General features: G+C 37.9%; 1 protein-coding gene across 1 annotated transcript; it reads left to right on the forward strand.

The window, feature by feature from the left end:
- The first annotated feature begins 2841 nt into the window (after positions 1 to 2841).
- LOC112055205 (homeobox protein LOX2-like) lies at positions 2842 to 14381 on the forward strand. Its single transcript, XM_052884802.1, has 3 exons — positions 2842 to 2977; positions 4264 to 4377; positions 14011 to 14381. The coding sequence occupies exons 1-3, from the start codon at positions 2842 to 2844 to the stop codon at positions 14379 to 14381; spliced, it is 621 nt and encodes a 206-aa protein (XP_052740762.1).
- The last annotated feature ends 669 nt before the right edge of the window (positions 14382 to 15050 follow it).

Consider the following 15050-nt stretch of genomic DNA (forward strand, 5'->3'; position numbering starts at 1 on the left):
TACCTGTCATTGTCAGGTTAGGTTATCATTAACAACCCATATTAGGCTTACTGTTGAGCACGAGCCTCCTCATAAAATGAGAGGGAATAAGAAATAGGCTAATAGTCCACCACGCAGGCCCAATACGGATTGGCAGACTTCTCACATGTAGAGAATTAGGAAAATTCTCAGGTATGCAGGTGTCCTCACGATGTTATTCCTTCAGCGTTTAAGTTCTGATATTTTTTTAAAAATGAACATAATTGAAAAGTTAGAAATGCATGCCCCGGACGGGACTCGATCCTGCGCCCTCCAAATCGAAGGCAGAGGTCATATTCACTAGGCTATAATGCTAGCCACAAACGGTCAATTATTCTCACGTTTCAATTATAGTCGTGGGTACTACCACGATTATAATTGATCGTGTGTTGGTCATTACTTGTACAGTATGCCGCGTGGGTACTTCCGTTTGCTTTTCAGAAACGTGAGAATAATTGACCGTCAATGGCGACCTTAAAAAGCTCACGATGTAACCATTTTTATCTTTTATTATTACAAAAAATATCCATGTAGTACAGAATAAAGATTAATTATAATATTATTATAATCACTCTAATCTAGCCGTCAGAAAAAATTCGGGATGAAGGCAAGAGACCTTATGGATTGACGCTGCACGCTGGTTCCCTGGGAAATTGGGTGGGCCCTAATATGGGACCCTACATACGTTGACACACTATCACCGTGTCATATCAGAAATCCGGTATCGGAAACGAAGTCAGCTTCGTTTCCGGTCTTGATACCGGACTACTTGTCACTTACCGGTATCAGATACCGGTAAGTGACAAGTAGGCCCCTCTGACTGTGAGTTACATATTTGTTCCTTTTCAAAAAAATCTCCGAATCTTTTTTGGCTAATTTTTTGCGTAAAGGACCAGCTAGCTATTCAGCGCAGAAATGCAGCAGTATTCTTGCCACCTTACTACGTGGACATGATTTGTTTAGTTTTTAGGATAAGTTAGCATATGTTTTGTATTGTATTCTCTTTCAATTAAAAAAATACATATTAATAAAATCTTACTTTTTACTGTCCTAAATTAGTGTCTACGTTGCACCTGTGCATTAGCAGGGGCGGGCCATTAGGTATATGATAAATCGAACTAGCTGAAGCAATTTCGAAGAATTTAGGTCAAGTACATTTTTTAAATCTGGTCATCTTAATGAACGAAAAATAATTATTGCATTCAAAGCTTCTTCTACAAAACAAATAAAAAAATATTTTTAAAAATAGTATTATGATACATTGGTAATCCGCAATGTATAACAAAAATTAGATCTTTAAAATCTTAATTACAACAGTTACAACATTGAAAAAACTGATTCAAGAAAGAAAAATTTGAAAAATTCGAAAAGAAAATATAACTTGGTCACCCTAGAGATTTTTGGAAAACTATTCAAATTAGTTTTAGTTAATTAGGTGGTGTATCTACCATATGCGTATTATCCATTAATTACGGGACACCCTATATATAACAGAGGCGTAGCTACTGATATCAGCCGTATCAGCGATACGGGGTCCCCGCACTACAGGGGACACTTACATGTAAAAGCAAAAATTAGTAAAATGTAGATAATCCACAATCTCTTTTTTTCCCTGGTTATGCATTCCCCAGAAGTTGGAAACATCCTATATTTATTTTAAGAAAGCATTTTTGTTTCATGTGTATGAAATCTTTACCCTTCATTCCTTCCAAGTAGTTTTGATACCTAACTAACTAACTATGGGCCTCATAAGAAGGCTAAGTGTCACACAGCGGGCGATGGAACGAGCTATGTTAGGAGTGTCTCTGTGTAATCGAATCAGAAATGAGGAGATCCGCAGAAGAACCAAAGTCACCGACATAGCTCAACCAGTTGCGAAGCTAAAGTGGCAATGGGTGGGGCACTTAGTACGAAGAGCCGATGGACGTTGGGGTCCCAAAGTGCTGGAATGGCGACCCCGCACGACGACATCAAGAGAGTGGCAGGGATTCGCTGGATGCAGGTGGCTCAGTATCGTGTTGTTCGGAAGTCCCTACAAAAGGCCTATGTCCTGCAGTGGATGTCCATCGGCTGATATGATGATGATGATGATGAATTTGCTACAGTGCCCCTCCAAGACACGCTAAACGCCACTAATCTATTAATACTATACTTGAATCGAACTCTGAACCTGGGGTAAAACTTACAACATACCAATGTGCTACAGATGAATCATTACAAAACACGAAAATAATTAACGAATAATAGATACGAAGTAATATTGATACTAGACTTGAATCGAACTTTGAACCTCCCTGGGGTAAAACTTACAAAATACCAATGCGCCACAGATGAATGATTACAAAACACGAAAATAATTAACGAATAATAGATACGAAGGTAAAAGGATTGTTAAATTGAACCGCAAAGAGCCTTCAGTTCCGCAACCGTCCATCATAACTGATGTAATGTAATTGATGACACACAAATAATAGCCGGGCAGATTCCCCTGCAGATCTCATCATGAGCTTTTAGAGGGCTTTTGTGCGATAAAAAGCTCTCATATAACTTGTTATCAAATAAAAGAAAGGTGTGAATTTTCACAGGCGGTTCGCTAAGCTCCACCTCTTAAGATGGCGTTATCCCCTCCACGAGATAATCAGCCAGTAGCACGACAGAACCACTTGAGTGATACCTACAGCTTCCGTGCTCTGAGGCACCACCTATTTTCAGAACCAATTATCTTTCCAAATCCACATAGATCTTGAAACTCTAGTGTGTTTTGTGCGTGCGACTTCGTAATGTAATAAATTGATATTATTAAAATAATATTGTATATAAATAATGAATTCAATAGACGACATATCTAGTACGTGTGAAAATGAGAGCGGTGATAAAAATTGTGTTGGTGAAAAACTTGTATACAATTGCGGATCCGAATCTGAATTGGACAGTGAAAACGAAACGATTGATGTGATTTGTGAGAACAACGATCAAAGGTCAAATGTGCATCCATACGATAGTACGAACGCTATTTATTCGTTCAGTAAAAGTTTGTACACAAATAAAATGACTGTAATTTCAAAGGGTGGTTGTGAAAGTGATCAATTAATTAACAATATCGCAAGTAGTGTTATCAATGATAGAGGAAAAAACTTTCTTATTGATAGTATTTTAGGTAACAATAGCCGTGATCCGCAAACTAAAGCAGTGATTGACGAAAGTGAAGAATTAGAAGAGGTTGGTGATGAACACAATGGTAGGTTAATTTAATTAGCTATTTTGCTTGAAAAACTAAACTTTTCAATAATTTTCTTTTTAAATCAAAACTCATAAATTAGAAATGCCAAACGATAAATATTTTTCTGTCATGGCAAAGTATTAATATAATTATGCTTAATTTAAACATATCATCATGACGTGCCCATGTTGAATAACCCACTGAAGGGCCAGACCTCTCTTCTGTAACGAATATATATAGTTTAGACCCACCACGCTGCTTCAATGCGAGGCGTCAGTCAGTCAGTATCTTCCAAAACATGTGAAATACTGATACTGATCTCAATCGACTATCGTCGCGTCTAGAAAATTGTGCAAATATTCATACCCGCACCTAATAGGTTCATATTACGCACATAATTGCAAAAGTTATAAACAATTAAAGATTATAAAAAACCTAATTATGTATAAAACTAATTTGGTTACTTTTGAAAAAATCCCTTGGGTGACCAAGTTATATTTCAAAGTTTTCTATCTTGAATCATTTTTTCAATACTATAGCTTCTTTATTAAGATTTTAAAGATCCGATTTGTATTAAAACGTTACGGATCGAAATACCAATGTATGATATCTATCTACTATTTTTATAAGCAATGTTTTATTTGTTTTGTAGATGAAGCTTTGAGTGCAATAATTAATTTATTGTTCTTTCATTAAGATGACCCGATTAAAAATGTACGAAACTATAGTGTACCATAATTTTCAAAACTTATACACACGTATGTCTACTTTTTGTAGTTACAAAGTTGCTGATAAATATGCAAGGGAGGATCTAACTTTACATTATAAGAAAAAAATTCAAAGTATGCACATTCCACCTTTTTAATATAACTGGGTCACCCTAGGGATTTTATTAAAACTAACCAAATAATTTTAGATAATTTGCTTGTGATCTACCATTTGCGTTTGATCCATAAATCACTGAACACCCTGTATAGTTTTGTATTCCAATGTTATGTATAATTTGAGATCATTTTGTATCTCAGTGTCGTCGACTTCTACCTGCGCAGAGCTGAGTGCCCTCAACAGTGCTGAGCTGCTAGCGGGGCATGCGTACGCGCACTGGCTCGCTACACAACAACCTGCGTCTACGTTTTACGGTAGGTATTTGTATTTTGAAGTGATAACTTAAGGTCGCTATTGACGGTCAATTACTCTCACGTTTTTGAAAAGCAAACGGCAGTACCCACGCGGCATACTATACAAGTCGTGTACGCAGTGACCAACACACGATCAATTATAGTCGTGGGTGCTACAGAAAAGTGAGAATAATTGACCGTTTGTGGCTAGCATCACGGGAGGGTAAACTGCTTCGTAACATAACGCGTTACGGCGTTTCGTTTCCTCTCTGGATTCTTTCTCTCACACATACGGCAGCAGATTTAAGTTAGTTTAGTTAAGTTTACTTCTGTCAAACGTCCCGAGACGCACATTTTCTAAATCAAGATATCTATACTGACAATAGAGGAAAGTTCAGTTTTACACAAATATGATGTGATGACCTATGGTTCCGAGACTTGGTTACTAACTATGGGCCTCATAAGAAGACTCAGAGTCACACAGCGGGCTATGGAACGAGCTATGTTAGGAGTATCTCTGCATGATCGAATCAGAAATGAGGAGGTCCGCAGAAGAACTAAAGTCACTGACATAGCTCAAAGAGTTGCGAAGCTGAAGTGGCAATGGGCGGGGCACATAGTTCCAAGAGCTGATGGACGTTGGGGTCCCAAAGTGCTGGAATGGCGGCCCCGCACTAGTAAGCGCAGTGTTGGCCGACCCCACACCAGGTGGACTGACGACATCAAGCGAGTCGCAGGGATTCGCTGGATGCAGGTGGCTCAGTATCGTTGGAAGTCCCTACAAAAGGCCTATGTCTTGCAGTGGACGTCCATCGGCTGATATGATGATGATGATGATGAATTTGCAAAATATTTTAATTTTCCCTTGATTTGTACACTAAACACTAATTGTATTCTAAATTTCTTCTTAAAAAGCTTCTATGCCTACTAGAAGTGCCTTGGAGTTTTGATGATCGGTCAGACAGTGAGTGACAAAATTAAAAATCTTGACTAGTTATAATTCTTAAATTATGGTTTCATATTGAATGAAAGTTAAAATATATCGTGTCCATGCAATGATTGATGATGGATGAAACCAGAAGAGTTATAGAAAGTGATAGGGAGTTACAGAGAGGCTTGAATTGCTTCGAGAAAAGAGTGTGCCACTTTTTTGCTCGACTTGGCGTGGGCACTGCTGTGACCCCAGATAAACATATGAGAATAGCAGTTATTTTTAATTTTAAAGAGACACTTCAAATGTACGTATTTGTATTGAGAGATTATAAAGAAGAAGGATTTTTTTAGATTTAGTAGTTTATAGCGAATAGGATGCGAAACTTCTGGACCATTTTTAACTGCCGTTTTTCGTTATTCTGCCTAAACTGACCGATCAATATGTAGGAAACGAATACGCGTGTAAAACCGCGAGACGTCAACTAGTAATCGATATGCAGCATTTGATGTTATATCTTTGCCATTATAAGTAGGTACTTATTAATTGACATCACCTAGTATTTTAAACTTAGAGATTTAAAACTCAGTCATCCAGAATGAACCATCATAAATGATTTGTATGGATTTTTTTGTGTCATTGCAAAAACGCAGTGCGCTTCTCTACATTACCTACTATAAAACAATAGTACTCCGAGTCTCAAAGCTCAAAAAGTGTTGAACGGATTTTATGCGGTTTTTTACGAATAGGTAGAGTGATTGACGAGAATTTTTCAAGGTTTTATGTAAATTGGTTGAAATATGGCGATAATTTGGAAGTGGAAAGGAAAGAAGGAAAAAGTTAAGTTGCTTGGAGGGAGCTTTCATCAAAAACTCTGCTGCCTCATCGAAATCCCTTTGAGATGCATGCAAAACAATGCATGGTGGTGTTTACTGCTTTTATAGATCTAACAAAATTTCACAATGTCTTGTATCATGGATTATCATGGATCATTGGAGCTTACTGTCTACTTATAATTACTTATCCACCCTTTCGATCTTCTAAAAAGTGTCACGTACAAACTACGAGTATTCATACTCACCATCCAATAACCTGCAGCGCTAACGGCAGGACATCCGATAAAACTGATCGTGTGTTGGTCGCGATATGCATGACATCATGCAGATAGCAACCAACACACGGTCGGTTTTATAGGATGTCAAGCCTATGTCAAGTAGCGCTGCACTCATGTGGGCTTATTGGATGGTGGATGGCTAGCTTTTGGCTCCCCAGCTATCATGGCTCAAAAACAGAAGATTATCTATAACTGCGTATTAATATATGATCAGTGTTACACAACCGACCAGCATGCGTGCATCGCGTGACATCGCTCGGGTGCGATTCTTCACACGCAAGGACCAAACACGCCATCGTCCCTCTGTGATGGATAATTGTAATTTGGCAATCAGTTATGGGGGAACGCTTGTTGTGATTCGTTATGAGCCCTCTACGCAAAAACCGGAGCGTCATTAGTGTACATAATCAGCCCCTGTTGCCAAGTGGCACGGCGATTATCTTTCTACGATCGCAAACGCTTCGAAAAGTAGAAAAATGTATGGGAATGACAGATCTTGATCACGTGACCTATCGATAGCAAATGTCATTCCCATACATTCTTCTGGTTTTCGAAGCGTTTGCGATCGTAGAAAGAATATCGACGTCCCTCTTGGCTACAGGGGCTGATAATATGTGCTCCTCTCTTAAACATATGAACATAATAATACATTGACTTTGGTTTTTTTTTGCCTGAAATGCGATTTGCTCTTTTTTTAGTTTCGCCATGTCCATCCGTCCGTGCGGCTATTAGTATTACTACTGGTAATCTGTAACGAGAATGAACAAAAATAAATGGTGAAATAGTATTCTATAATTGTACGACCGCGATAGTCGTTGTATCGTCTTCGAAGGATATATAAGGCTGAATAATAAAATCAAATTCTATCAAAAAATGAATTTTTCTATGTTAGCCTGCGAACTTTTCAGACCACCTAATATCCTACTTTCGTGATTTTTTCACATATGCATAAACAACCGTTTAGCCGGTAGAGGGTGGGGACACTTGACTGTAACAAAAATTTGCTCTTAAGAGCTTGATATTTCGGCCTATACACTACCACCAGGTGGACAAACGACATCAAGCGAGTCGCAAGGATTCGCTGGAAGCAGGCGGCTCAGTCTCGTGATGTTTGGAAGTCCCTATAAAAGGCCTATGTCTTGCAGTGGACGTCCATCGGCTGATATGATGATGATGATGTACTATAAAATACTGTTGAAGAAATATATAGTAGGTACTTTATGAACATTATCATCGAATCCGAACTTATCTTTATTATCGAATTCCGAACTTGAAATTAACGATTAATGATCTTTTGATTTTCGATATAACTAACGTGAAAAACGTGAGAAAACATGTACCTAATGGCTCTTATTTATAAAACTTCTTGAAAAATGCAACAAGGGTAAAAAAAATATAGTTTTTATAAAAACAAACGCATTTTTCCGCTTATTCCGTAAAATACTATTATTTTCTCTAAGCGTAAGATATTTATTGTAGCTAAATCTGAAAAATACTATATATTTTTCTTATAAAATGTTGTCGCGGCCTGTAATTTGAACTATTTATTATTATAAAGGAAATATTAAGGAAACCAGCATGAGGATTAAATTAATTCTCTAGGCGTGTGAAGTCAGCTAATCCGCATTGGGCCTGCCTGGTGGACTATTAGCCTAATCCCTCTCATTCTAAGAGCAAACTCGTGCTCAACAGTGAGCCGAACATGGGTTGTTGATGATGAACCATCATTATCTTCTACAACGAGCCTTAAATTCCTTAACATTGGAAAAATATATATGATTTTGGTTACTAGTTTATCACCACCTAGGGATCAACAGAATCTCAATAGCTCAACGGTAAGACCGGTCGCACTCATCATCGAGAGGTGGCGGTTCGATCCCCGCCCCGTTGGTCTATTGTCGTACTCACTCCTAGTACAGTCATTCCCCAGTGTCACTTTTGGGGGACAAGATGGAAAATTAAAAAAGAAATTTAAAATATTTTCAAAATCCTCTTTTCAAGACCTTTTTTATTTGATGTATCACACAATGGAGTTAGTAAAAGTATTTTTTTCAACTTTCCATCTTACCCTCCCATAAGTGCCCACCATATTCAAAATGTATCTATTGACAATTATACATCCCTGTATTTGGGTCACAAGAATTAATGTGTACCAAATTTCAATTGGATTGGTCCAGTACATTAGGAGAAAACAGACAGACCTTAAAATATGCGCGAGGCGGATTATAAGGGTTCCGTTTTTGTACTACGTACGTTCGGATCCCTAAAAATGGCAAATATTCTTTAAAAAAAAATTGAGATATTTTTCAAGATTAAGAGTTCTAATATAGATATATAGGTAGGTACTTCAGTATACCCAAAACCTGAATCACGAACGGACTCCCTGCCTGTTCTCGGATGTGACACATGACTAACTCATTTTATAGCCACCGAAATTCCGAGCATTCATCTCGACCAATGTGACAAAATAGTTGACTAACTAGCGACTTAAGGCTCGTTTACACGAGATGACAAAATACACAAAATACTTAGCGTATTTTTTTGTGATTTAAAATTCAAAATTCATCTCGACCAATGTAACAAAATAGTTGACTAACTAGCGACTTACGGCTCGTTTACACAAGATGACAAGATAAACAAAATACTTAGCCTATTTTTTTGTGATTTAAAATTCAAAATTCAAAATTCATCTCGACCAATGTAACAAAATAGTTGACTAACTAGCGACTTACGGCTCGTTTACACAAGATGACAAAATAAACAAAATACTTAGCGTATTTTTTTGTGATTTACTTTTTAATCCCCGACGCAAACGAGGGTGTAATATATCTGTCTGTCTGTGGCACCATAGCTACCGAACAGATTCAATTTAGTTTCTTTTTGTATGAAAGGTGACTTATGTGCGAGTGTTCTTAGACACGTTTAATGAAAATCAGTTGAGCCGTTTAAAAGTTCTGGGGGTTGAAAGTGGGGAAGAATAAACGAATGTCTGCAAATATACTCGAGTGGGGTACACTCAAACAGAATATTGATGACTTGATCGCAAGTGTAATTAATAATTTCACGACTTTTAAGGGTTTTTAAAAAATTTCAATTTTATGTTATCAAGTCAACTGCGATTAAGTAATGATGCATGATCGGTATTTGAAGCGAGCTAAAACCTCCTGTACCTACCTCTCCTATACTATTTTCCTACTACTTCATTGGTCCCGTGGTTCGAATCCGAGGTCAGGTCAACAAAAAAAATAAGTTATTGGGATTTTTTCCTACAAGAATAATCTTAATAGCAGCCTGGAGTCGAGAAGTTGGCGGTGTTAGTACACCTCCGTGCCTCGGAGAGCACGTAAAGCCGTCGGTCCTGCGCCTGATCTCTCACCGGTCGTGTCGGTCTGCCGTCCCATCGGATTTCGAGAGTGAGGGAAGAGAGAGTGCACCTGTGCTTGCACACACTTGTGGACTATATTATCTTCATGTTACATACATGTTAATCGTACCATGACTACAAACAAGATGTTTATAGAATTATAGATAGGAGTTGAAATTTTTTTTTGAGTTTTCAAACATTTTAGTATCTCTATACTAATATTATAACCAGGTAAAAGGTGTGGTAATTGTAGGGGGTAATCTCTGAATATCTCTTTCCCCTGTAATGAAAAAAAAATATTCAAGGTCAAAGGTCAAGAAAATGAGTTTTCGCGATTTAGAGTAAAACGATAAGTTTTATCATAAAAATATCTTTATAGATCATAAAATTATCTACAAAAAATGTATCAATATCTTCCCTACAAACCACCGTTTTGGAGATATAACGATTAAAATGTTGTAAAAGTTGTAATAGCACAGCATAGCGCATTTTTTATATAGCTTAAGTAGCTTCAAATGTCTAAAATGTCCGTACTACTAAGGTTCCTATTTGTTTAAATTATTCACGAACACATTTCCGTGATTTAAATTTTCATAAGTATCGCTGTAACGTGAGCGTGCGTGGCATTAGCACAACTCATAAAAGTTTTCGTGTATCATTCCTCGATACAGTTCCAACAGCACAAGTCGCTAAGGCGGGGCGCAAACACGCCAGCTTTGTTAGTAATTATCGACGCGGCAGCTGTTTACCGACACTTTGGTGCGAAGTCGCGACCACCGTCCGTCGGCTGGCGACAATTCGACGAATGTGCCTTGAGACGTATCTTTTTTTTTCTGTCTGAGTAGGTGCCGATAGCTCCCTGCGGAACCACTACGGCGTCACCGGGGGGGTTGGGCGAGCGCAGAAGCATCGCCTGATGTGACCCGAAGGCTGACAGAAAGATAGAGGACAGAACAGCTCTCTAAGGGTGTCTCCTATGAGACTCGGACCTCGGCTTAGTGGTCCATTCGGGAGGAGGCTCAGACCAATTATTGTATAGGATCAGCCTCGCTAGACGTTAACTTTCTGTCACATTATATGATCAACGATCTAATACGATTATAAAAACTCTCTCTATATTATCGATGTTTCATAGTTGTAATCGTGTTTGTCGGTTAAAGAGCTCCGTAAAAATACCTTTTTGTGTAATTGAATAGTGTAAAAAACGGGCAAAAACTTCGAGCTTAGTAAAAGATATATACCAAATCTAAGCTCGTTTTCCTCAGAAAATGATAGAAAATTTCGTTTGTGAATATGGGTGCGATACTGGTCCTTCTATAATTGGTCTGAGGGAGGAGGATATAGGAGGGACCTCGTTGAGACGTATCGCACTAACGGAACGCCATGTTATACCCTTTTTTTTTATACTTTACAAGTTAGCCCTTGACTACAATCTCAACTGATGGTAAGTGATGATGCAGTCTAAGATGGAAGCGGGCTAACTTGTTAGGAGAAGGATGAAAATCCACACCCCTTTCGGTTTCTACACGGCATCGTACCGGAACGCTAAATCGCTTGGCGGTACGTCTTTGCCGGTAGGGTGGTAACTAGCCACGGCCGAAGCCTCCCACCAGCCAGACCTGGACAAATTAAGAAAATCTCAATCTGCCCAGCCGGGGATCGAACCCAGGACCTCCGTCTTGTATATCCACCGCGCATACCACTGCGCCACGGAGGCCGTCAAAACCCTGTTTGCTTTACGTGTTAGTGACGACAATTTTTCACGTTAGCGCAATTTCGATCGTGGAAATGTTTAACGATTATTCAATTTAACGTTAAATACTTAACGTTGAGACGATATGTTTTATTTTCAACAACGTTTGCGAATAATTTATGAATGCATGGTTTTTGTGAGGAATAACCGTATATTAGGGTAGGCTGTTCTTTTATGTAGGCCATCATCATCATTATGAACCCATATTCGGCTCACTGTTGAGCACGAGTTTCATCTCAGAATGATAGGGGTTAGGCAAATAGTCCACATCGCTAGCCCAATGCGGATTGGCAGACTTCACACACGTATAGAATTAAGAAAATTGTCAGGTAAGTATGCAGGTTTCCTCACGACCTACGACGAATTTATAGAAAAATGTATATACCCATTTCCTACCTATGCCTACTTGTTTAGTAGGTTATACTATTAGTATCTAATAACAATAATTATTTACTGTCAAAAATTTAAATCGGTTTGGCTTCTCGGTTCTATAAATTTCGGTTAACTATAAATTTATATAATTAAACAAGGAAAAATATTAAAAATAGGTTTAATTAAACCGCGGGACGTCTGATAGTCGTCTATATTGTAAAACATTAATCGTCTGTTCGTACACAGCTTTGTATAATTACTGTACGTATACCTTGAACTTCCAAAAGCAGACAAATTCTACCTACATAAGGTTGTGTTACATTAGGTTCTTTTTGAAAATATCCTTTCTAAGTATTAAGAAATAATTAAATATATTTTAATGAGCTCAACGTGAACAGCTTACGTAAAACGTTAGCGCTGTGTTAGCGAGTCCATCACACGCCACACACTAGCGTCCGTAGACAGAGCAGTGAATAGACGAATAGATTACGAGTACATACAATGCATTTCCTCAAAAAAGAGAACAATATATGGGTAGATTCTGTAAAGTAACGAGACAAGGCGGTTTGACTTGAGGGGTTATGACGCGTGCCATTTTATTAGTAAATCTCTCTGCGTTTATTATAAAAATATAAAATAAATACATCTTAAGAACTTAACAAGCTAGCTTCCTACTGATATTAGAAATGCGAAAGTTTGTATGGATGTATGTTTGTTGATGATGAGTTTTGAAAAACTGATTGTAATGTATGAACTCTTTTAAGCAAAAAGTATTAGCTATATTTGTCTGTTATTTGAAAACAATTTGCGTAAACCCTAATTTCACGTGAACGAAGTCGCAAGTAGCCGAAAATTAATGAAGTAATTATTCAGTGTAGTGTGATGTGCAGTCAAACTACCGTCAAATCGAATGCCCTATCACTTACAACGACACTTCAGTCAGTTGTCTATTTCTTTGTCTGTCTACGTCAGCGACAATCTTCTATTTACACACGAGATGTCAAACTGCGCAGGCGCAACACAAACACCCTGATTGTGTTTATAGCCACTTAACGAGAGACCGCGACTATTCCGATTAGTACTTGAGAAAAAAAATCACCGTTTGTTTGTTTTTAGTGAGAGCAGCTACTTTGTATATTTGGGCGTGTTTTATTAGTTATTCTCTTGTTTGATCTTAAGTTTTGCCATGAATTTTATTATTAAAATTTACACAAAAGCACTATTTATTGACTACTACTTCGTTAGTTTAACATTCTTTTTATCATACAAAGGAAACTATTGTTTCACACGAAAAGGCAGTAATATAGAATAATAACTGAAATAAACCCGCGGATTCACCAATGTATATCCAGTTCCCGTAGGATTACGGTGATTAATTATAGCCTATTTCACTAGCTGATATTATTATTATATATGTAGCTTTAATGGTGAAAGAATATTTAAAATAGTTTTAGTGATATAGAAGTGAAGCGAAATAAATATTATTATTTATTATATTTTACGTTATTGCCCTGTCTATATTCTGTTGTTTTTCCAACAGTCATTATTTTAACGCAAATCTTTGAGAAAAAATCTCTATTTAAAAAAAAAATCTATTTATCTCTATAAAATACCAAAATCATTAATTAACCGGTTCACAACATGAAATCATAACTACACATTATCGACATAAATGATAGACACATTTATACCCACTAACATACCTACCTACATATTAGGGTTCATTTACACGAGCGGCAACTGCTACCGACGACCGCAGTCGACTGCAGTCGGCGGCAGTCGGTGACGGTCGCTGACTGCAGTCAGTGACGTCTCGGCGGCAGCCAACAACATCGACCGCCGCCGAGAGTCGCCGACTTCAGTCGTCGGTAGCAGCTGCCGCTCTTGTAAATGAACACTTACTAGTATGGATGTTACAGTCTGGCAATTTCGTTGACAACACTCCCATGATATGCGAACGACGGGCGGAAATACTGCGCGGGTGTGAAATCGGCAGTAACAAGCATCAGTCGTGTATTTTTCATTCATCGCTACACGCCCGCCTCGCGCGCAACATCGGGAGTATTACAAACGAAGTTGCCAACCTATAGAAAAATTACAAGCAATATTTTTTTTTACAGACGACAAAAACAACAGGCGCCCGCGACGATCAGGCCCAGAGAGGAAACCCCGGCAAGCATACAGCGCTAAGCAACTCGAGCGTCTCGAATCTGAATTCAAGCTAGACAAATATCTCAGCGTTTCAAAGAGAATGGAACTCTCCAAAGCGCTGGGCCTCACAGAGGTACAAATCAAGACGTGGTTTCAGAACAGGAGGACGAAATGGAAGAAGCAACTAACGTCTCGTATTAAGATCGCTCAACGTCAAGGATTGTTCTCGGGACACATCTTCGGACATTCTCCCCAAACTTATTCGCTTCTGAATCCTTACGCGTATGCGCCACTCAGTTGCGTGTTTACTCCTGTCACAATACCATCGTCGCCGCCATGAATAACGTTATCACCTAGAATGTAAGTTGAAAAAGAACCTTTAAAAGCTCGAAAATGCCAAATCACCATTGATTAAGTAGTTACTGATTGATTTAGTAGTAGATTATTTTGATGGCCTCCGTAGTATGCGTGGTGGATTTACAAGACGGAGGTCCTGGTTCGATCCCCGACTGGGCTAGTTAGCACAATAAAATCTCATTTGATTTAAACAAATCATAATTAAGGAAGTAGATTAAGAATGTAAAGTTAGATGAGAGTCCAAATCACATCTACACTTATTGTATTTAACTTAAAACTTAAGGTTTAAATATTATAAATTAATAGATACCTTTGTGATTTTGATCTATTGTAAATATTAGAAGCATGCTGATATTTGTTTCAAAAAAAAACTGTTTACTAAACTCCAAGCTAATGACGGATTTTTACATCGATGAAAATCCGTTCAGTGTAGTTTTTGGTATATCTATTGAGCTCGAGTGATTTAATTTAATAGGAACGTTAAGATAAGTATATAATTTGTCAAGGATCGATATAAATTGTTAGATGGGCCCTTCCGTATTAAAGAACGCACAATGTTATGTCATTACTCAAAGACGTGCACGCACATCTTAACTTAGTATGCAACAAGCGCATGTTGTGACTTAAAAAAATATTTGACTGTTTTTTTTTG

This window comes from Bicyclus anynana, chromosome 12 (assembly GCF_947172395.1).
Source record: "Bicyclus anynana chromosome 12, ilBicAnyn1.1, whole genome shotgun sequence".
Taxonomy (NCBI): Eukaryota; Metazoa; Arthropoda; class Insecta; order Lepidoptera; family Nymphalidae; genus Bicyclus; species Bicyclus anynana.